Here is a 22,329-nt window from a genome sequence, read left to right as displayed (position 1 = left end):
CCCATGTCTAGTAATTTTATTTCTGTATCTCAGAAAAACATTGTCATTTGCAAGTTGCTTTATTAAAAACTGACAACAGGGTTTTAAAAATTACCAAGAACATGTTACAGTTCTGAGATACCTGAATTTTTCTAGGATTTAGTTATTGTTTCAAATAATGATGGAGATGTACAAATGGTGGCCTTTTTACTGAGAAATATTGTGGGGAATGAGATTGGAGAACTCTAGAAATTGGACTTACAAAGAAGTATTGTACAATTCATGTTATCAGCATATACTTTTAAAGGAGGAATCTAAGGAAAAGAAAATTGAAGTGGAAACTTCTTTTAAGGGCTTAGATATGAAATTATGTTGCTCACTTGGTATGCTATTACTGTCTTGCATAAAACAAACAACACATGGGAAATCTTTACTAACTCACAAATCATGTAAGAAAGAGTCTTAACAGGTTAATATATACTTACCCATTCCCCATGTACACATGATCAGTTGTTCAAGTAAGAATAATACTTAGTACATTTTAACTGCCACAGTCCAATTCTTCAGTTTCAGATTAGTAGCTTCTTTGTGTTGTATCCAGGTTTGCATCTTAAAAGCATGACCTGTTTTACAATAAACTTTTTTAATTTGCAAACACACGTTTTGCCTTTTTCACATTCCAGATGTGGAGGGAATGCTTTAGTATTTAATCTGCTGTAGTCACCTGCTTCCCCAATTACAGTACTTCAGAATGTTAAAAGTATGTGTGACTTTTCAACTTTTACCAAATCAAAATACTTTTCTTAGTAAGAAAAGAAAATAATTGATACTACTACACTTTTTTTTTTTTTTTTTTTGAAACACACCGCCCACTCACCCCACTATAGCCACCGTGTGAATTCAGGAAGGGAAACATAAAAGGGTTTGGACAGAAAGGGTTGTAATATTTAAATGAAACTGCACAAAAAAAAAAAAAAAAGGAAAAAACTTTGATATTGTCTTTAAAGCATGCAAGCATTGATAAAATTTTATTTTTTGCTACATGAAACCCCATGTGTAGAAAACGGTGTAGAGTTAGGACTTTTAAGGGAATAATTTTTTTCATCTCCTGCTTAATAGTTACGTATTTTCGAAATAATTTTTAGTAACAGATTTTTCATCTTGAGACTGCTCTCATTATGTCTGGCTCTGGATTCCGATACAATTTTTGTCTATTTTGTGTATATGAAGCATATAATACTAAAGAGATTAAAAAAGATAAGAAAGCTGAAATGCTTTGTCCTTGTTTTGACTCGAAAATGGCAGTGCTGTTTGATATTTTGAAAATGCTCTCCAAATAGGCATGAATATATATATGGATGTATTTGATATCACTTTTTTAAATAAATATGATTATAGCTTCAGATGTTTCTCTTGACCTAAATATTTGCATATGTGCTTTCTCTTATATGTGGATTGGGCACAGAATCATCAAACATTAAAATCTCATCTTTGATATTCATGGGCTTTGCACGAGATGTTGTGTATACACATTAGTGGGGGTAACTTTATGTTGCTCATAACTGACATTTCATCACCTCTGATGTCTTTTCATCTGTTGATACTCCAAAATTTATGTAAAGACATTCCCGTTAAGAAGAAAGTTGGTGCTGGTTTTAGTTATGCTACATCTTTAAAAAGTGTATGCTTCCTAATTTTAAAATAAGCTGACGTTTCCTGTTTTGCTACCAGAATGCACATTCTTTTTGTGACACAATGCACTGGTTTTGTAGCTTAGTCAATCCACAGAGCATCCTGGATGATTTCTGTGTACCTTTATCAACAGCAGATGAAGCCAGTCAGCTAAAAAAACTTAGTTGCAATGCTAAATAGCCAGTTTCTAGTTTTTCAAGAGTAGCAACGAACAAAAGTAGGGGGAGAACAGTCCTCTGTGGTACTTCATTGACTTCTTGCCTTACTTGGCATTATAAAATGAACCGCAATAAGAGACATTTTTATCATCTCTCTGTATTGTTTAAAAGTCTAGAGGACATCCCTGATCTTACTTGAAAAATTTTAGAAGACTGTTTCCCATAAAAATTAATTAGCCAAACAGTATTGGAAAAGATGACCTTTTATTTCTTGTGGACCCACATTTTCTGTTAAAACAATCTGTTACACTGTGTTTTGAGCATTGTAAAATTTTAATCTCCATTAAACCTAGTATTTTAAATTAACAAAGCCGATTAAAATACATGTTTGTTTCATGCACTAATACTTCTTACAGTTCTGGTGTATGTTTGTTTTTTGAGCTAGAAATGGATTTGAAGTAGTATGTGATGTTTTCATTATGGATAAGTGTAAGGGTGTGAAGTACATTATTGAATTTAAAATTTGGTAATGTATAAACTTGATGGAAGAAGTGTTCACTGAAGAAGAGGAAAAGAAACCTTTATTAGAAAACTGTTGAACCTGACAGCTATTTTGGTTACTTTTTAACTTTTAAATTCCTGGACCACATACTATGCCCAACATCTGAGTGACAGTGGACAGTAAAGCTGAGGAGGTAACCCAGTATTGCAGGCCAGCTACGAACCCTTCGCAAAGGCTCTGCAAGCTACTGTTTGGGAAGCAACAAGCAGGTTTTTCCATAGCCTTATGGTAATGTTTGTCAGCTTGTAACTCCAGAACCTGTGTTTTGTGCCTGCTGCGTTCTCAGCTCCTCCCTAAAGATGTTAAGATTTCACCAGTGAAATGCTCTTTCTTCTCAGCTTTTTATTATTTTTGTTTACAATCACATTTTACTAGTGATGTGGTGGTTTAATTATTGTTTTTATGTAGTTCTCTATTATTTTTTGTAAAATTATTTTAGGTAGTTATTGCTAAATTTTACTAGCAATGATCCAGCTGCCCTCTATTTCCAATATAGGCAGTATCTTGTATCAGTATTGTCCTTACTGTTTTAATACTGCATTTTTGTAACAGTGCAGCACTCCTTATAGTCCCTAACAATACCAAATACCTCATTCGATCGAAACCAAAAGGAACTCTGAATCGGGCCAGTGTTGGGGTTGTGGCTGGAAATCCAACCAAGCATCCACTGGACCTACACCCAAGGCACAAGGAGCCTGGCGTTTCAGGAACCTGCCTATTTTTGTAAGAACAGGTATGGGAGTCGCGAAGGCTGCTGGGCACCGCGCTTCGGCCGTGCCACCGACACCGTGGGCCGGCCCCGCGCTCAGGGCTGCCCCGCTCCGCCCGGGCACAGGCCGAGGTGGCTCCGTGTTCGCCTCCGGCACACCGGCCGTGCCCGATGACCAGGTGGGCCCAGCGACAGCAGCTCTAATTCAACCACGCACCGGGGTTTTGGTTTTGTTCCTCTTGACAGAAAGCACGTTTCAAAGCCACGCTGCCCGGGCTTCCCTGCCCCGGCCGCCGCCATTAACATCCCGGCACCCCGCGCGCGGCCTCGCCGGTATCGCGGCGTCCTCCGCTGCCACGTCACGGGCGCCGCGGAGGCGCTCTAGCCGGCTGCGGCTGCCGGGCGATGGTGTTTCGGGGGGCGGTGTCATGGCGGCCGTCGAGGTGGCAGAGGCTGGAGCCTGCGGGAGGAGCCGCTGAGCCGGGTCGTGCCGGAGGGATGCGCGCGGCGCTGGGGTCGCCGAGGCCGGCCTGCTGAGCCCGCAGAAGAAGCCTTCACCCTCCCCGGAGAGGAGCAGGAAGGAGGAGGCGGCGGCCGTGCCCCTTCGCCGGCGGGAGCCAGCAGCCAGCTGCGGGGCCGTGTGAGGCCCGGAGCCCTCTGAGCGGCGGCGATGGCGTCCTGGTTGGGCGGGCTGGGCTCGGGGCTGGGCCAGTCCCTGGGGCAGGTGGGGGGCAGCCTGTCTTCGCTCACCGGCCAGATCTCCAGCTTCACCAAGGACATCCTGCTCGAGGGCGCCGAGGAAGTGGGCGGTGAGGGGCTGAGGCGCCGGGACGGGCGGGTGCTTGCCGGGGCTGGCCGTTCGCTTCGTACCTGCTAGGGCAGGCCTGGTGTGGTGAGGGAGCCAGGGAGCCCTCGCTCCGGCCGCCGGTTTCCTCGGGGGCGGGCAGCGGCGGGGCTGCGCTGCCTGCACCTGCCGGCCGGCCGGCGGGGAGCGGAGGGGCCCGCGGCCTGGTGCCGCCCGGGGGGCTGCGGCCCTTCCCGGCCTTGTTTTCCGTCCTGCGCCGCCCCCCTGACCTCAGGGTCTGGAGAATAAACAAACGTATTCCCAGGCTATAATAGCAGAGGTGAACCTGTTCCGGGTGTATTATTCGGAAATTTCTGAACTGCGTGAGGTGCTGTTTGTCGGTAACAGCGCGCACACAGTGCTGTGCTGCCACTCTGCTTAGTGCATCAAAACCCGCGTTTGATCAGCTGCTTTTAGAGTGGGTTCCTAAAACCCCGGAGGTGGAGGAGTGCAGATGTTTTTTTGCCACTAGTGATCTAAGTCTGACGTGTCACACAGGTAAAGGTCCAGTGTTTCTGATGTTTTTGTTATTTGCATTTCAGCTGGACCCAGAGAAACCCATCTAGTTCTACTGTTCTGTAGCCAAATAGGAGAACGTGGCCCTTGTTTTTATAGAGATTAGAAGCTAGGATGTTTTAAATACAGAACAGAGAGTTGAAACGAAAAAGTTGAGATATCGGAGTAAGACATTGAATAAAGTAAGAGTAAATTTGTTGTAGACTATAATTTCATATTTTTAGTAATGCCTTTGTTATGAGTTTTTCAATAAACATTTGAATTTTCTAGTAAAACAATTACCACTAATATTTTTACCATCGTGAAACTAAGTTCTTGAAAAAAAATGTGCATTCTCATAACATTGTTAAGAATAGCAATCACAAAGAACAACTAAGACTTCTGAATACTCAAATGTGAAATTAAACAATTTACATTGTTTGCAACTTCACATCTATGAAGCATTGTGACAGTATTGTATGCATCTTGTTGGCAAGCTGATACTACTGGTCTCACGTGGATGGGTTTTTTGGTAGGCAGGTACAACAATGCTTGGAAGAGAGAAATTTATTCTGAGGACCGTGAAGTTATCTTTTTTTCACTTTTCTGAAAGACTTGCTTAGAATTCCTTTAAATTCCAAAATCAGTTTAGCCTGGAAACTTGTTTTATGCTGCTAAACTGTGTGGTCATCTAATGTGTTTGTCTTGCCTTTTTTAAAAGCTAAATTGAGAATCCAGTTCAAGGATTTGTGCTTCAGTTTGTGCCCAAGAGATGTGCTGATGTTCAGTAGTTAGTTCCAGGTGTACTTTACTGCAAGATAATACTGTGAAAAACTTCTGTTTCCTAGAAATTTCATAGTAGTACATTTTTATGGGTTACTGTCTTTGAGGGTGTAAAAATCTAGTGGCATCAAAGTACTCCTGTAAAGACCTTTATATACTCTGTAGCCAAAGAAATGCTTTTGAAGCAGTTCCTTAAATTCCCATTTTTAAATTCTCTAATTTTCTAATGTTTCCTAATTTTAAATATTATCTCTTACATTTGCAGCTTTGACTGCCATCTGAACTGAAGATGGTGTTTGTGGATTATTGACTTTAACATCTTCAGTTTAGCAGTTTTCGTGGGTACATTGTTGCCTCTGCAGCACTTGAGCTGCATCAGTTTTAAACAGCACTTGGGAAATTATGAAATGCAGTATTTACTTGAAAACTATATGTATTTCAAATTTTGAAAAAATTGTCAAGGTTGTTATAGTCAATTCAGGATGACTTCTCTTAATAACATGAAATGGGGTATTTCTATCTTTTGGAAGTGGGACACAGGGGAAGTAAATGTAGCCTGTTTGATGAAGGTTGATCATTAAAGAAAGAGTATCCAGGGACAGAATTATGTGCTTTTCATATTAGATAAACTGGTATGGTAGATTGCATCACCTTTGTAAATTGACAGTGAGTCTCATGGGCGGTTTGTGCTTTTATGTGGGGGAAGAGTTGGTGTTTTGTTGTGTGGGTTATTTTGTGGGTTTTGTTGGGTTCAGGTTTGGATTTTTTTTCTGAAAGTTAGTCGTTGTGTGTATTATATCAAACTAATTCTTGTTTTGAAACTTCATGGGAGATTACTGAGAAACATACAACTGTCATGTCAGGGGCAAACTCCTAAATGAAAAACAGATTCAGTGACGTCAAATAATAAATTGAAATCTTTTAGTTTCCTTAATTTTAAAGCTTAAATCTGTACTTTTCAGTTGGTTTTGTGATCTGACTTAAAGCCTAGATAAGAGAGAACTAAATTAGGTTCAGAAAGACCTTCCAGTCTGAAAAATAATTCTGGCAGCGTTCTGATAAAAGCAGCTTTCAATATTTACCTAGGAATGAACCTTAAAGCAATCTGAAGTAAGATGCTTGTTAGTAACTGTGGTCTTAACTGATGTCTACTTAACAGATTAAAAGTAGTTTAACAAAAACAAAATTTTCACTTTCTTTCAGATGCAGCAACAGAACTCCATGTGTCCAATTCTAGACTCAGAGAAATAGAAAGTATTAATGCAGCACAAAAGTTTGAAGTAAGACATTTTGGAACTCTACTGTAATTTGTTTCTTGTAAAGGTGAAATACTGTACTTGCTTGTCCTTGGGTAAATCTAGAAATAAGAGTTGACAGTGGTGTTAAAATACGGTGCTGCTTTTGTGTGTGTGAGACAAACTGCTATCACATGGGGGCACATTTGTTTATTGGAGTGTGCATGTGGTGTGGGTTTCCATCTTTTGGTTACTGCTGCATCCTGTAACTGTTCTGACTGATCATGTGCACTTGGACTGCAGCAATATACTTGGATCTGAAAAACTTGCAAATGCAAAAATCTTTTAAGTGTTCATAAATTTTAGCTGCTGAAGAGTTTGTTTATAGCATTTCGTATAAAAACAAAGATTGAGAGTGCCCACTTAGCTGGACAGGGTGTTTTTTGCAACAAGCTTCAGAGTACAGAGTGTGCATGTTCTCTGGTGCAGTTCTCTGTGTTGCCCTGCTGTATGGTCATTTTGGCATAGCTATGGATGCTGATGCTCTTCCAAAACTGCTTACAAATCCCATGTGCCCTTGTGAAAAGTGACTTTATTTACTTTTACAAGTGCTTTTACAAAGGACTAGTTGGTCTTGTGACTTTATTTATGGCTTTAAACCAACAACTTTCATGTATGTCTTCAGCCCTCAAGAGCATTGGGAAGTTAAGGTAGGATTTTGGGGAAGTAACTGTTCCTGCTCCTGCTTGTCCTTTTCCTAGATTCTTGCTGTCTGCTATTGGCGATGCCAGAGAGAGAATATTTGACCATATGGATTTTGGCTCCCATCTATGGCTGTCCTTAAATTCCACTTGTGGATCATGCTATGGTGCAATTCAGCCCTGAATTTTTTCTTCATGGGCATTTACCTCTGCTCAGCACAAACCTTTTTCTGAAAGTGAGCTAGAGTCCATGCCATATAAAAATGGAAAGCTTGGACGTAAACGTGATTTTGGATCCACACTTAGAAGTTACTTTTACTGTCTGTTTTGAGTGAAATAACATGAGAAATCTGTACAATTTAGTTGATTTCTTTACTGTTCAGCAGACTTAAGCTTTTCTAATTCTGTAAGAACTATTCTGAATTCACCAACATTTATCTCTCATTTTTGCTAGAATGAGAGACTGAAAAAACTTTGTAGTGATTTAGAAGAAAAACATGAAGCATCAGAACTTCAAATAAAGCAGTTATCTGTAGAGTACCGTAATCAACTTCAACAGAAAGAGGTAGGATACAGAGTAAGATATTTGAGTATGTCTAATAACCTATGTATTAAGCTGTTTAATCTCGTCGTTATAGTATCTCTGCTTTTCAGTGGAAGCACTGGTCATGGTTATGGTTTCTTGGTTTGTTAATATAGACACTGGGGAGATAAAGACATATATTTCATTGAGTCATGTAATACAAGCAGAGTTGCCAGGAGATAATTGAGACAAGAGAAAACTCCTCGAGAATGTCATGCATACATTGGAATTTCTGTTGTTTCTGGAATCACCGTGAGAAAGAACACGTAAATGGCTTTGTATTTCTGATTCAGTTATCTTTAAGGAAGACAATGGCAGCAAATTCTCATTTGAAGCAGTTATATATTGTCTGTGGATATAATTATTTATCTTAACATTAACAGTTAAAGGGAACAGAAGTAGCTTTCGTGATTTGAGAAGTGTCCCTTTGGATGGAAATACTAGCTTTATAACCTGTTATGTAACATGAGATTTCATAGCCTTTTAAAAGAAGAAAGTTGCCAGTATGCTTAGAATAACACAAAAGAGTTTTTATTTCTGCTTTAATTTGTAAATGCATGTAGGAACTAGAGGAAGCAGAATTTTGATATGTATCGAATTCTACTTATTAAATAAAAAACAGTTCTTGTGAGAAAGCAGCATGCAGCTAATTTCAGTTTATTGTAAATATGTGAATTTTCAGTATGTTGAGTTGTAAAGTCTGAAAGAAATCAAATGTAATATCAGTAACTGTGAGAGCATCATATATTGCTTAATTTTCATATCTGAATACCCTCTTTAAATATTTAATTTCTTTTAATAACCTGTTAGCCTGAATCTTGCTATAGTACTTAGGTGCTGTTGGCTGCTGAAAAAAATCTGCAAATACTTTTACTTAACTGAAAACTGTTAAAACTTTTAATATGTGTCCTTGTGTGAGATACTTTGTAAAACACCAGCTAAAACTGCTTCTCTCCCTTAAGAGGGTGATTGGGCTTTTTTCCTTCTCTCTTCAGTGAAAGTGATCAGTAATTTGTGCAGGGGGGCAGTTTGGTTGGCTCACACTTGGTGAGGTAGGGTGTATTTTGATTTTCTCATTGAAACAATGAATTTTATTTTGTATATTCAGGTGGAAATCAGCCATCTAAAAGCTAGGCAGAATGCACTACAGGAACAACTGCAGAAAGTACAAACGGCTGCTCAGTCAGCACAGTCAGGAGTTGGTGTTTTGCCACCAGCTGCTGCATCAGCTTCCTATGTTCCAGCGGTCAGGCCTTCGTCATGTTTTGAAGGAGATGACATGGATTTTGGAGATATAATCTGGTCACAGCAAGAAATAAACAGATTGTCCAATGAAGTTTCTAGGCTTGAATCTGAGGTTGACCACTGGAAGCAGATTGCACTGGTGAGCGGTTCCCCTATATCTTACCCTCACCTCCCCCCTTCCAAATTAGTGTTTTCATTGCATTTTGTATTTTTGGAGTGGATCTTTTGAAAGTTCATGCTGTACAATTTCTAGAGGCACCATGATTTGATGGAAAAGCTGAAACCTAATGATCTTTTATAGTCATTTTCTTGCTGTCACATGACTGGGGACACATTCAGTGACTAACTTCCACATACTTTTTTGTGATACTTTTATGCATGACTTGTCAAAGTAGGACAAGGATTTCATAAACATTTGCCTAGAATACTACTGCAGCCTTCATTTTTGTGCAGCCTTTCAGAAAACTTTTCTTCTTCCTGGCTGTGATACTGATTATTTATTGGCAATAGTGCTCAAGTGATAGCTGGATACTTGCATACTGTTTGTGCTTACTCTGCTCTCAGTCCTTGATGTGTCAGTTGTAATTCATGGTGTGCTGAGACAAGAAAGAGTATAATCTTTCAAGCTGTTCTTGATGTGAGTCATCGTTTTTCAAGCTATAGCTTGATTTCAGAGGTATACTTTTCCCGAGTGGAAATACTCAAGTAAAATTAAGCAACCCTGTTGTCTGACTAGGTGCAGTTAACACCCCCCACCCCCAATCTTTACACATTTGCAAGTAATAATAAAAAAATCTATGGAAAATTAAAATGTCTTTATTTAAAATCAAAATTACCATAGATTTACGTTTTGCTTCACATTAGCTTTGTTTTTTTCTACTTTTGAATATCAATAGAGGAAGCACTTCCATGAAAAATACACATATTTACCACAATTTTCACATGGATTTGTGATTTTTCTTTTTTCAGTCTTCCAAAGTGCAAAGGACAAATGATGCTGAACAAAGTGAGATATGCAAACTGCAAAATATTGTTAAGGTAAGAGGACAATTTTGACAAACTACTCTTCTCTTAACACTTTATTCTTGATGGTTTTCTATATGGTCACATGACTTATGAATGTAGTTCAAGTATTTACTACACTAGCATTTACATTTTTCTCTATTAAAAATGCATATGGGCTTGTAATACCACAGCAACATTTCAGTCAGCAGTACAATATTTCAAAACAGTTATACCGAGGAAGGGGTATTTGTATGATTTGACAAATATAGTAAGTCAGCTTGAAAGAATGACAATATTTATGAGGTCAAATAGCTTTCAGAAACTGTTGATGACTTAGGAGACTGAATTTCAGATACACAAAATAATTTCTTCTCCCCTCTTAGAAACATCTTGCCTTTTTTCATTGAAGATGCAAAATACAGATTTGCATGTTGTCCTTGGAAGTCGCTAGAAATATGTCCTGGTGTATCCAGTTCCTATGAAAGACTTGTAGTCTCTCTGTGTTGGTTTAATATTTGCTGTTGTATAGAGCGTACTGCTGGTGTAAACATATTTTTTAAAGGAATGTCTTTTAACATTTTTTTTAAAAATCCAAACCATCAAAAGCTGAGAAGCTTGACCTCTTCTCTGAGAAATCCTTTAATAAATCCTTTAATTTCAGTAGAGAATACTTTTTTCTTCCTTTTATATTTTTTCTTTCTTAAGCTTCTATACTGTGTTTTACCATTCTGTTTCTCTGATGGTATTTTTAGGAGCTCAAACAGAATTTAAGTCAAGAAATAGATGAACATCAACATGAACTTTCAGTGCTGCAGGATGCACACAGGCAAAAGCTAGTAGAATTAAGTCGTCGACACCGAGAAGAGCTGAGAGAATACGAAGAGCGAATTGAAGAACTTGAGAATCAGTTACAGCAAGGTCTTTATAACAGTATGTTAATATACAGTCCATTTTGGTTAAAGCATCAAATATGTATGTAACAGTGTAATAGATAACAAATACATGATGTTTAGGAATTTGAATTTCAACTTTAGTTTATTTGCATGTTTAACATACATGCATGTTCTAGTATCTCATATTCGCTGTGGCTGGCTTGAACACTGGAGCAATAGCATTTCAGCTTCTGATGTGTATCAGTCTAGAGGGTCATTTTCTAGACATAAAAATGTTGTGCTCTAAATTCTACACTTTCTGTTTTTTTAACTTGCATGGAATATAGGTGTGGACAAGACATGCAAAGCTGAAGATAAGAAAATCTCAGCACAAAAATAATTTTGGTGTGAAGGACTGTTTGCCAGTTGGGTTACTTGACAAAAGCTCAAAAGCTGCCATGAGGATCACACTTTACTTAGTCTGTGGCTGTAGATTGTGGGAGAAGCTCAGTAGTTCTCACAAGGAGCTTTTCATTGTCTTGTGGGTATTTCATATTCCATAAAAACGGTCATGTCAGTTAGGCTTCCTTTAGGGGCTTCTTTGCATAAATATGTGAGGTTTGCCTGTAAACCACTATTTTATTATCTGTTAAAACTTGGACTTCTAAAGAGTGCATGCACTCCTTTTGGAAAGAGGGATTAATTTTCTTCTTGGAAAGAAGGGAAATACTTTCACACCCTCTTAGTTTCTAAGGTAGTACTGATAGGGAATTCATTTCTTTAAAAAAATTTGAAAAGCTGCTTATGAAACCAGTAATATGTTTAGCACTGCTTCAAATGCCAATTCTATTTAAGTAAGCTTTCTGTTGATGATGATCATCTCTTTGGTTTAGACTGTCTTCCTCTGTCAGAAGAAGAGGTGGAAGAAGAGACTTTTAAGCAAAAGATCTGCAGTGCTGGGTTTGGTTAATAGTGCAAATCATCTTTTGCGTTTTAGATGGTGTGAGTGCTGATGCCATGGATGACTCTAAAATTAGTCAACAGAAAAAAAATGCGCAGAGTCTAGAAAGAGGAAAAGTAGAAGAGTTACAGATTGTAAAGGACCTAGAGGATGAAATAAGAAGATTAAATCACAAATTGTCTTCTGCCAAAGAAGAAAGCAAAATTCTTTTGAAAGAGCAAGAATTGGCAAAGGTAGAAAAAATGCAAATAATGCAAGAATATGAAAATCTTAAATCTGACTTCAGTATGCTTCAGAGTTCTGTTGCAGAGCGAGATGCTCTCCTGAAAGAACAGGAGAAGAAACTCCAATTGAAGACATCACTACCAGAAGACATTGTCAGACTGCAGCAAGCACTGTTGGGTACGAAGATTTTATTATTTATTTTATTATATAGATTTTATTTATTTGTTTAAATTTTTAGTATATACTCACAGGTTTTCACTTTTAAAGCTCAGAGTTTATTTTAAGAATTTGGAACTGAATATGAAAGTACATACCTTTTAAAAGTTGCTGTGTTAGAAAAGGGTTATCCATTACAGTAAGGCTAAGCAGAAAAGGAAGCACAACTAGGACTAGCATTGTTATCGTAGGGGTTTATGATTACATAAGTATTAATGTCTGCCAACTGATTGAGAAGGTTTTCTTTAAAAGTGAATAAGCTTCAACAGAAGTTGTTTGTTTAAATTCTAAAAGTACACTTATTTTGTGTAAAGGTAGTCTTTCGCTAATACCTTTTCAAAGAAACACTGAAATGTACCTGTTCAAGAAGTGTATCTGTATGTAGAAAGTCTTTTAATATTGCATAACTGATATGCTGTGGTGCCAAAGTCCTCATAGCGTGGACTCAGTTATAAAGGTAATGCTGTACTTTGTGGTGGTGGTGGATGGTGCATTTTAAACTTTTACGGCACTGATGCTTATAGTCACAAAATACTGTAAAACTGTTCTCTTCTGAGCAACAGAGTTCTGTTGGGATGAGGTGGGAGAATTATTTGGTTTTGTTGTTATTTGGAAGGTAGTAATATTATGTATTTTTATGTTTGCCTTTGTAGAAGCAGAAAATGAACTAGCAAGACTTTCAAGTTTAAAACAGGTAACACAATTTCTAAATTAAACCAACAAAAAAGTTCTTAACAACAGTAACTGATGGAAAATACACATTCTGGCAGTATGTTTTTTGGAGCATTCAGACTTCTACATAAATAACCTTATAATCAAGGAAATAAGTGTAGATTAAATAAATAATTACCTGTGAAACTAATAGAAACAATAGATTTTGACTTGCAAAACTCCAAAGCGTACTCTGTTAAAGAAAACTAGTGGAGTTCCACCTATCCCACTGTTACTTAGGCTTCTGTAGTGTTTGTTTTTAAAGTACTAATAATACATTCTCTAAAATTTGGGATTTTTCACCTCTTCTGCTTTCCATGGTTCAGTTTTGACACTTCCTGCATTCCATCTTACTGATGAAGTTAAGCAGTGGAACATAGTTTCTCTGGAACGCACCTTTAGTTTTTGTCAGGATTGACTTAGTCCTTTATCAACTCAGGCTTGAGAGATTTGGCTGAGTTTACTTTGTATCCAGTGGTGATTTTCATCCCTGAACTTCTGTGTTTCACATGCATTCAAAGAGTTCCCATGGGACTTCTCATAAGGATGTTATTCATGTCTCCTTGATTGAAACCTCCTGTCTCACCATGCAGCATGCTACGTTTGGGGTGTCTCTTGGAGGCATAATTGTTTATCTCAGCTGGGGATCCATACATCAGAGGTGGATATAAGCTTGTCAGGTCATGGCTTTTTGTGTAAAAATTTGTAAATTGCGCTCCTAAACTTTATGATGAGAAAATAAATGTGTATGCATCAATGGTAGAGACAAATTATTTACAATGAAGAATTTCTAACTAGGATAATATTTATGTAAGCTTAGAGATTCTGAAATAAAAATGCATGCTTTGCTTTTAATTGTTCAGGGGGGGAAAGAAACCATTTCAAATCTAAAAAGTTTATAAATTTCAGCAAGATAAAATCTAATACTTACAATTATTTTTTTAACTTAAGGAGGGACTTGAAAAGGAACTGACAAGTGCACAACATAAGAATGTTCTTTCTGCGTATACTGAGGATCAGAATTCAGAATTAAGTCAGTTAAGACAAGATTTGGAAAGGAAAGAAAGTGAATTAAATGAAAGCATTGCTGAAAGAGAAACACTGATAGTGGAGCTGGAAGAACTAGACAAGCAGAATCAAGAAGCTACTCAGGTAATAAATATTGCAACTAATTTTTGAACTGCTAAAACAAATGTTTACATTTTTGTGCATGTGTGTTTTCTCTTTTAAGTTGACCTTTGAACGTAGATAGCAGGGAAGTACAAGTTATCCTCTGAGCCTTAAAAAGGATGTTGGAACCAGTGTTTTTCCATATCTACTGTCTCAATGCAAAATTCTGAAGTGCAAGGAACCCACTTGTGGTGGACAAAGAAATAATATGGCATGTGAGCTATGCATAATGAATGTTATTATAACTGAAGTCCAGTTAAATACTACTTGATTTTTCCTTGCAAGACTTTTGATGGTTTTTATCCTGCTAATAGTGTGACCTCTGACTATGCATAGCATGAATGATTTTTTTCTTTTCCTTTCGTTATTTTTAATTGTGCTGAATAATTAAGTTACTTTATTAGAAGTATATATATAGAAGTTCTTTATTCTATAAGCATTTGTGGAGTAAAAAAGGTCGCTGATTACATACAATCAAAATGGAATGATACCTTCTTGTCACTGTTGTGTTTGACATGTCAACATATAGTTGCAACCCGTATGTCTTCATTGTTGATTTACTTTATGCAATTGAACATTTAAATTGTTTTCCTATGAAATTAATCCCAGGAAGTGCAATTAAAAATAAGGTCAAACAAGAAATTGAAAATAGAATATACAGATATGTGTTCTCTTCCGTTATTTGTTATTTTAAATATAGTCCCTTCCTGTTTCTAAGTAGTGGATGTTTGCTGCATACCCATTCCCGCTGCCCTGACAAATTCTGACAATTCTTTTTCTTAGATAGTTCTCTCTTTGTTCCTTTATTTAGATAGTTAGGGTTCTTTTGATGGGAGATGGTATTCTTGTTTTTTGTGAAATGTAATCTGTCCCTTATTGATACTCAGTTTTCATTAATTTAGCATTGACTGATGCTACCTGCCAGCTTACGTTGGCAACTAGGAAACTTTTTTTTTTCCTCTCGCTTACTTCTGTTTTTTGTTGTTCAGAGGATACAAATGAATGAAACACATAGTTCAGCTGGTTCTCCTCTCCTAATGAATACTTTTTTGTGTTCATTTCAGCATATGATTACACTGAAAGAGCAGCTCTCGAAACAACACACGGAAAATGATAGTGTCGTCAAACAGCTGAAATTTGACTTAGAATTTGAAAGGAAGAAAGTATCAGAATTAGAAATAGAGAAGATGGAAACTATTAAGGAGTTAAATAGTCAGAAAGAAAAACTAAGCCAGTGTTCATGTGAACTTAATGATTTGCATCTAAACAAGCAGCAGCTTCAAGATAATATTAAAGATTTTGAGGAACAATTAAAGAAAGCCCAGGAGTGTAATTTGCATAATGAAAAAGAAATCGAAGAATTGCAACAGAGACTAAAAGAAAGAGAAGAAGAACTTTCTGTATCCTTGAGCAAGTTAACAGAAAAACATAATAAGGAATCTAACTATGCTTGTCAAGATCTGATTCTGAAGGAAAGAGAAGTAGAAATTGCAAAACTACAGAATGACATTTCAGAAAATAAACAACTAAATGAAGACTTAGAGAAATCTCTGTCTGATCTTAGAACAGAAAATGGAAAGCTGATAGCAGCTGTTGAAGAACTAAAACAGGAGTTAAGTGATGCCATTTCTGAGAAAAACAAAGTTTACTTGGAAAAAGATACTGTTGTGGAGGCTTTGAAAATGGAAAAAAGACAGTTAGAGAATGAATTAAACCAGACAGAGAAGAGGCTTTTGGAACAAGCACATAAGTATAAACAAACTATTGAGGAATTATCAAATGCACGTAGTATGGATACAACTGCATTGCAGCTTGAACATGAGCGCCTAGTTAAACTCAATCAAGAGAAGGACTTTAAGATCGCTGAACTTAAAAGGAGCATTGAGCAGATGGAAACTGACCATCAAGAAACAAAAGAGATGTTGACTACTACCTTAGGAGGACAAAAGCAGTTGACAGAACTCATAAAAGAAAAAGAGGTATTCATTGAAAAATTTAAAAATCAAGCCTTACAGGTGAAGCAGGAACTTGAGGAATATATGAAAGTTTCAAAAAAGCAGGATGTCTTAAAACACAACTTGGAGGAAAAAGACAGAAGCCTTGCAATCATGAAGGAAGAAAATAATCATTTGAAAGAAGAAATTGAACGCCTTAAGGATCAGCAAAGTAGATCTACACCTGTGGTTGAGCCTAAAACTCTAGATATTATTATTGAACTTGAAAGTGAGGTAACACAGTTAAAAGTGATAAAGAATAGTCTTGAAGAAGAAATAGAAGTTCACAAAAAAACAATAGAAGATCAGAATCAAACAACAGTGCAACTTCAGCAGTCTTTGCAGGAACAAAGAAAGGAAATAGATGAGTCTAGATTTCAGTGTGAACAAATGAATGTCACACATGAAAGACTTTCTTTAGAGAAAGATGAGGAAATTAAGAACTTGCAGAAAACAATTGAACAAATTAAAACTCAGTTGCACAAAGAGAGACAGATTATTCAGACTTATTCCTCTGATCTTTTTCAGGAAACCAAAGTTCAGACTCTTAATGGAGAAAATGGAAATGAAAAACATGACTTATCTAAAGCTGAAATTGAAAGACTAGTAAAAGGTATCAAAGAAAGGGAAATGGAGATTAAGCTTCTAAATGAAAAGAATGTTTCTTTAAGTCAGCAAATTGATCAGTTGTCCAAGGATGAGGTTGGCAAGCTTACTCGGATCATTCAAGAGAAGGATTTAGAAATACAAGCTCTGAATGCTCGAGTTTCCTCAGCTCCATATAGACAGGATGTTCTTTGTCTTCAACAGCAGCTGCAAGCTTATGTTATGGAAAGAGAACAAGTACTAGCAGTACTAAGTGAAAAGACAAGAGAAAACAGTCAGTTAAAAACAGAGTATCATAATATCATGGATATAGTTGCTGCTAAAGAAGCAGCTTTGGTAAGGTTGCAAGGAGAAATTCAAAAGTTGTCTAATAGATCTGAAAATAGCAGTCAAGAAATGTCTAGAGAAACTATTCAGAATTTATCCCGTATTATTAGAGAAAAAGATATTGAAATAGATGCTCTAAGTCAAAAATGCCAAACCTTACTGACTGTCTTGCAGACATCCAGTATAGGTACTGATAATGGGTCAGGAGGTGTTAACAGTAACCAGTTTGAGGAACTTCTACAAGAACGCGATAAACTAAAACAGCAAGTGAAGAAAATGGAAGAGTGGAAGCAACAGGTAATAACCACAGTTCAGAACATGCAGCATGAGTCAGCTCACCTCCAAGAAGAGTTACAGAAGCTTCAAGCACAAATTTCAATTGAAAGTGATAGTAATTCAAAGTTGCAGGTAGATTATAATGGCTTGATTCAGAGTTATGAACAGAATGAGAAAAAGCTGAAAAGTTTTAGTCAGGAATTAGCACAAGTTCAACACAGCATAGGACAGCTTTATAACACCAAAGATCTTCTCCTGAGCAAACTTGACTTGGTAACACCATCTGTGGCAGCAGCTTCCACCGTTTCACAGCTTTCAGGCATTCAGTACAGTGCTCCTGAAGTACTCAGTGATGAGTCTAAACTCCTTCAAAATGAGTTGGAACGATTGAAAAGTAAGTTGCAAGAAAAAGATTCAACTATTAGGACTCTTCAGGAAAACAATCAACGATTATCAGATTCTGTGGCTACAGCATCAGAGATTGAACGAAAGAGTCAAGAAGGGACTGAGTCAGAGATGAGGCAGATCAAAGAAAAACATGATGTCTTGCAGAAATCACTTAGAGAAAAAGACATATTAATTAAATCTAAAAGTGATCAGTTACTTTCTGTGAGTGAAAATCTTAGTAACAAAGAAAATGAAAATGAGCTTTTGAAGCAAGCTGTGACTAATCTTAAAGAAAGAAATCTAATTTTAGAAATGGATATTCGAAAACTGAAAGAAGAAAATGAAAAAATAGTTGCAAAGTGTAGGGAAAAAGAAACAGAATTCCGAGCACTTCAGGAAACTAATATGCAGTTTTCAATGATGCTAAAAGAGAAAGAGTTTGAGTCACACTCAATGAAGGAAAAAGCTCTTGCTTTTGAAAAGCTGTTGAAAGAAAAAGAACAGGTATGTGCATTCATATTTATTAATATCTTTCAAAATTAGTCACATGGTAATGCATTTTTATGCTTATGTAGTCATCAAGTGTTTGCCTGAAATCTGTTTGACACCTTACTGCATTACACTACCACAACAGCCCTCCCCCTGCAAAGTTAAGAAATTAAAAGTCAGCAGGTGAGTGGTTTACAATGTTATTTGTTAATTGCACAGCCATAAAATACATTTTTCATTTATTTGGAGATTGCTCATGTACTGTACAGCTACTTAATATTTTGCTTTGGCCTTGTTATTTGTTAAGTACCCTATATTATTTTTACTGTATGGTGCTCAAACTTTTCTGCAGAGTGGGCCAGCAGGACTAATTTACCAATGTGCTTTCCTCTGATGTTTGCCATTCAGATATGATGGCTTCATAACATCCCTATGAGATGAATGAGTTAATGTATCTTGCTTTTACGGCTGGAGAAACTCCACTGGAGAAAAAAAAAAAAAAAAGAGCGAAAGATTGGACAAGTTAAATAAAAGGTTTCTGCTCTTCAATTTGACATATGGAAAAATATCCCTTTTTCAAACGTATGTTCAGAGAAAAATTGCAGTGGCTTATTAATTATCATGTGTGTAATTTGAAGAAGAGTTTTTTAAGAGCAAAGAATTAAATGGAGTCATTGATAAGTCAACAGCGTGTTGTATGAATTGCTACTGCTGGAGTAAAGGAAATAATGTGTGAATTGCCACTTGTCTTTGAGAAATAGGTGTTAAGTACATTGCAAAAGTCTTCCTGCAGTTTTGACAAACACTTGACAGCAGAATATAGATATTTTTGCTTTGCTTTCTGGGCTCTGAAGGTGAATACATCCTACTGGGTAGTCTTTTCCAAACAGATAACTTTCTTATTTTCCCTCTGTACTGTCGAGGTCCCTGTTCTCTTTGTCTTGGTCGTTCTGGTTGCCATTGTTCAACCTTCTCTTACAGGTGTCCCTGCACCGTGCACACTGTTGTTCTCCCTGTTGCCTTTAGCATCCCTTTTCATTTTCTGAAGGTTACGAGCATTGCCCATTATTAGAGACGAGTATTTATGCAAACCATTCCTAAGTAACTTGGCATTAATTTTTTTTCCTCTGCTATAAGTACAATAAAAAAATCATAGAATTATAGAGTGGTTTGGCATTAAAAGGAACCTTTAAAAATCATCTAGTTCCAACCACCTGCTGTGGGCAGGGACACCTTCCACTAGACCAGGTTGCTCAAAGCCCCATCCAGCCTGGCCTTGAGCACTTCCAGGGATGGGGCATCCACAGCTGCTCTGGGCAGCCTGTGCCAGTGTTTCACCACCTCATGTGTCTTTGAAGTGTTTTCAAACTACCAACTAAATCTGCAATGTAATTTATTTGGAAAAGCAAAATATTAATTACATTTAACAATATGTGTCATCTTAAATTTATCATTTGGATGTCTCAACTTTGAAATATGTGTGAAAAACTAGGATTAATTTTTTTTTTGAGAAGTTTGACTTAAGATACATGTTCAGAACTGTAGAACATGTTTATACTGTAGAACTATGATGAGAGATATCATTGTCTCAAAGTACAGTTATGTTATGAAAAATAGCTTTGAATTACCATTGGGACTTAAGTTCATCAGCCTTGCCTGTATAAAGCATACTAATATTTTACAAATTCACTCTCTTACTATGTTGGGCATTTTTTATTCTAACTCATGGAAATCTGCGTTGTCTGGCTAGGTTCTGTATTGCACATCTTTGGCCTGCATGCTTTCGGTCACTGGTGGCTTAGGCTTTCAGTTTCACAAGCACGAAACATTTGTCTGGACATATTTTTTGCACAAATTGAAGAAGTTGCTGTTATACTTTGTGTTTGCTATGAGGAACTAGGGAAAATAGCATTCAAACAATTTTGCATTTTGTGTGTGTGTCAGAAGGTTACATGACATAGAGAGGGAAGGTTTGCCTGCAGGTTTAGGGTTCTACTGCAAAAAGGGTTTTGCTATATTCAGTGTGATTAATAAAAACAAGTAGTTGAAGCTTATAAGTATTAGTGAGAAAAAGATTCATTTACTTTTATCCAAAATAACAAAAGTAACTGCTTTCAAAACAACACAAAGAGTACGCTGAAAAGTTTCAGATACATGTACATGTGAGTTCTGTGTAACTGACATACTAACACTTCTTTATATGCTAAGTTGTAGTAAATTGCATGTAAATGGAAACATTATTCATTGAAATTAGACATCTGAATATGGGATGGACATAGCTGTGATTCACTGAAGGCTAATCTTTGAGAGTGAAGTCATGTTATGGTTTGTTTTTAAAGATTTCTTCATGTGTTTAGTTGTCTTAAGTTCAGACGAGTTGACCTACCTAGGCTGATGCCTTACATGTGCATGACGTAATAAACAGGTAACACAGAAAATAAATTCCAAACACTGGGGAAAACAAGTTTTCAAGTATACAAGTGTTTGATACACAATGTACATGTTGCATCTCTCATCTAAAGATAGGTACGTATTTATTTGTTCACTTCAGCAGTCAGTTAAGACAATGCATCTGTATAGTGTCTTTTAGCAGTAAGTCTTACTTCATCTTGTAACATGTGGGTAAAATAACTTCAAAATAATATTTTCCTTGAATGTTTTTCTGTGTTGTAGGGCCATTGGTGTCCTGCTCTTTTCCTTGTTATATCGGTTATTGTCTTCATGCACTTGTGGGCAAAGACTGTCTCCTTTGGCAAAACTATTTGCCATGTTTGAAATGCTTGTTTGTGTCTTCAACAGGGCAACACAGGAGAATTGAATCAACTGTTAAGTGAAGTTAAGTCAATGCAGGAAAAGGCCGTTACTTTTCAGCAAGAGAGAGACCAAGTCATGGTAGCACTCAAACAGAAGCAAATGGAGAGCAGTGCCCTTCAGGGCGAGGTATGCCACAAAATAATTTACAGTCACAAGAAGTAAAAGAAAAAGAGTAAGAAATTCTGTCTGTAATATTTTGTGGATTATTTTTGGTAACAATCACTTGTAAAAAGCAGTGTGCTTCAAGGGACATGTTTTGTGTTTATCACCTTTCATAAAAATAATTTAATATGAACAACTTAAGTTATGTTCTACATAGGTACAGCATTTGCGTGAGAAAGAGCAACGCCTAAATCAGGAACTGGAGAGGTTACGTAATCACCTTTTAGAAATGGAAGACTCCTACACACGAGAAGCTTTAGCTGCAGAAGACAGAGAGGTCAAGCTAAGAAAGAAAATTCTGATTTTGGAAGAAAAACTTGTGTCCTCATCTACTGCAGTGGAGAATGCCAGGTAGTCTTTTAATTTATACAGTAGTGGTGTTAGCAAGACTGGTACTGATTGCTTTATTTTACTGAATTACCATTCTATAACACGCTAAGCACTTGAGAAAACAAAACGATAGGAACTTCTGTTACATCAGGAAGATGATTTGAAATAGACGCGGCTACTCCTGAGGACTTAAAAGTATTTGTCAGTTTTGTAGCAACTATTGAAATCTCACATCTTTAACAGTGCTAGAACTAGAAACAACAAAAATCCCTCGACCCATCAATTTAATTGTGTCGGAACAAAAATGATGGACTGGACTTACTTTGAAGTCAAATCTTCATTCATTTTGAAATAGTCTTATTTCAATACACAGATGTGACTGTCATGCTTTGAATTGCGTTCACATCCTTACTTTATAGCTGATACCGTGGAAACTATACGCTGCTGTAAACTTTCCTTTGTAGTGCATATATATATGAAGCAAGATACACTGAAGTTCTCATGGATAGCACAATCTGGGAGGCTAGAGCCAATTGTGGTTTTTTATTTATTTGCCATAATCGCATTTTTCAGCCAGAACAATGAAAACCCAGGCATTAAACTTAACGCCTATCTTGACTGCTTTAATACTGTTTTATTTAAAGGAATTTTGGTTACTTCAGGCAAAATAATTCTTTTTCATCTTATTACAGTTGTCAAAATGAAAAAGTATTTTAATCAAAAAATATGTATGTGGCTGCAGTCTTTCTTTTTTGCTTAAGTGCCAGAGGTGGATTCTGCTCTTAAAAATCTCTGCTG

The 22,329-nt window shown here is 37.0% G+C and overlaps 1 protein-coding gene across 2 annotated transcripts in view; it reads left to right on the top strand.

The window, feature by feature from the left end:
* The first annotated feature begins 2,863 nt into the window (after positions 1 to 2,863).
* TRIP11 (thyroid hormone receptor interactor 11) overlaps positions 2,864 to 22,329 on the top strand; it is a 34,438-nt gene continuing 14,972 nt past the window's right edge. The window contains exons 1-12 of one of the 2 annotated variants that reach the window (XM_055808103.1): positions 2,864 to 3,909; positions 6,426 to 6,502; positions 7,613 to 7,723; positions 8,850 to 9,125; positions 9,956 to 10,024; positions 10,744 to 10,921; positions 11,861 to 12,226; positions 12,919 to 12,959; positions 13,928 to 14,128; positions 15,211 to 18,240; positions 21,025 to 21,165; positions 21,359 to 21,552. In XM_055808103.1, the coding sequence (XP_055664078.1) occupies positions 3,771 to 3,909; positions 6,426 to 6,502; positions 7,613 to 7,723; positions 8,850 to 9,125; positions 9,956 to 10,024; positions 10,744 to 10,921; positions 11,861 to 12,226; positions 12,919 to 12,959; positions 13,928 to 14,128; positions 15,211 to 18,240; positions 21,025 to 21,165; positions 21,359 to 21,552 (4,823 nt within the window). In that variant the 5' untranslated portion in view covers positions 2,864 to 3,770. The remainder of the gene's footprint in view (positions 3,910 to 6,425; positions 6,503 to 7,612; positions 7,724 to 8,849; positions 9,126 to 9,955; positions 10,025 to 10,743; positions 10,922 to 11,860; positions 12,227 to 12,918; positions 12,960 to 13,927; positions 14,129 to 15,210; positions 18,241 to 21,024; positions 21,166 to 21,358; positions 21,553 to 22,329) is intronic. The other variant, XM_055808179.1, reaches the window with a different exon arrangement.

This window comes from Falco peregrinus, chromosome 1, assembly GCF_023634155.1.
Source record: "Falco peregrinus isolate bFalPer1 chromosome 1, bFalPer1.pri, whole genome shotgun sequence".
In the NCBI taxonomy this organism is placed as follows: Eukaryota; Metazoa; Chordata; class Aves; order Falconiformes; family Falconidae; genus Falco; species Falco peregrinus.
This window is presented reverse-complemented; position numbering and strand designations above follow the sequence as displayed.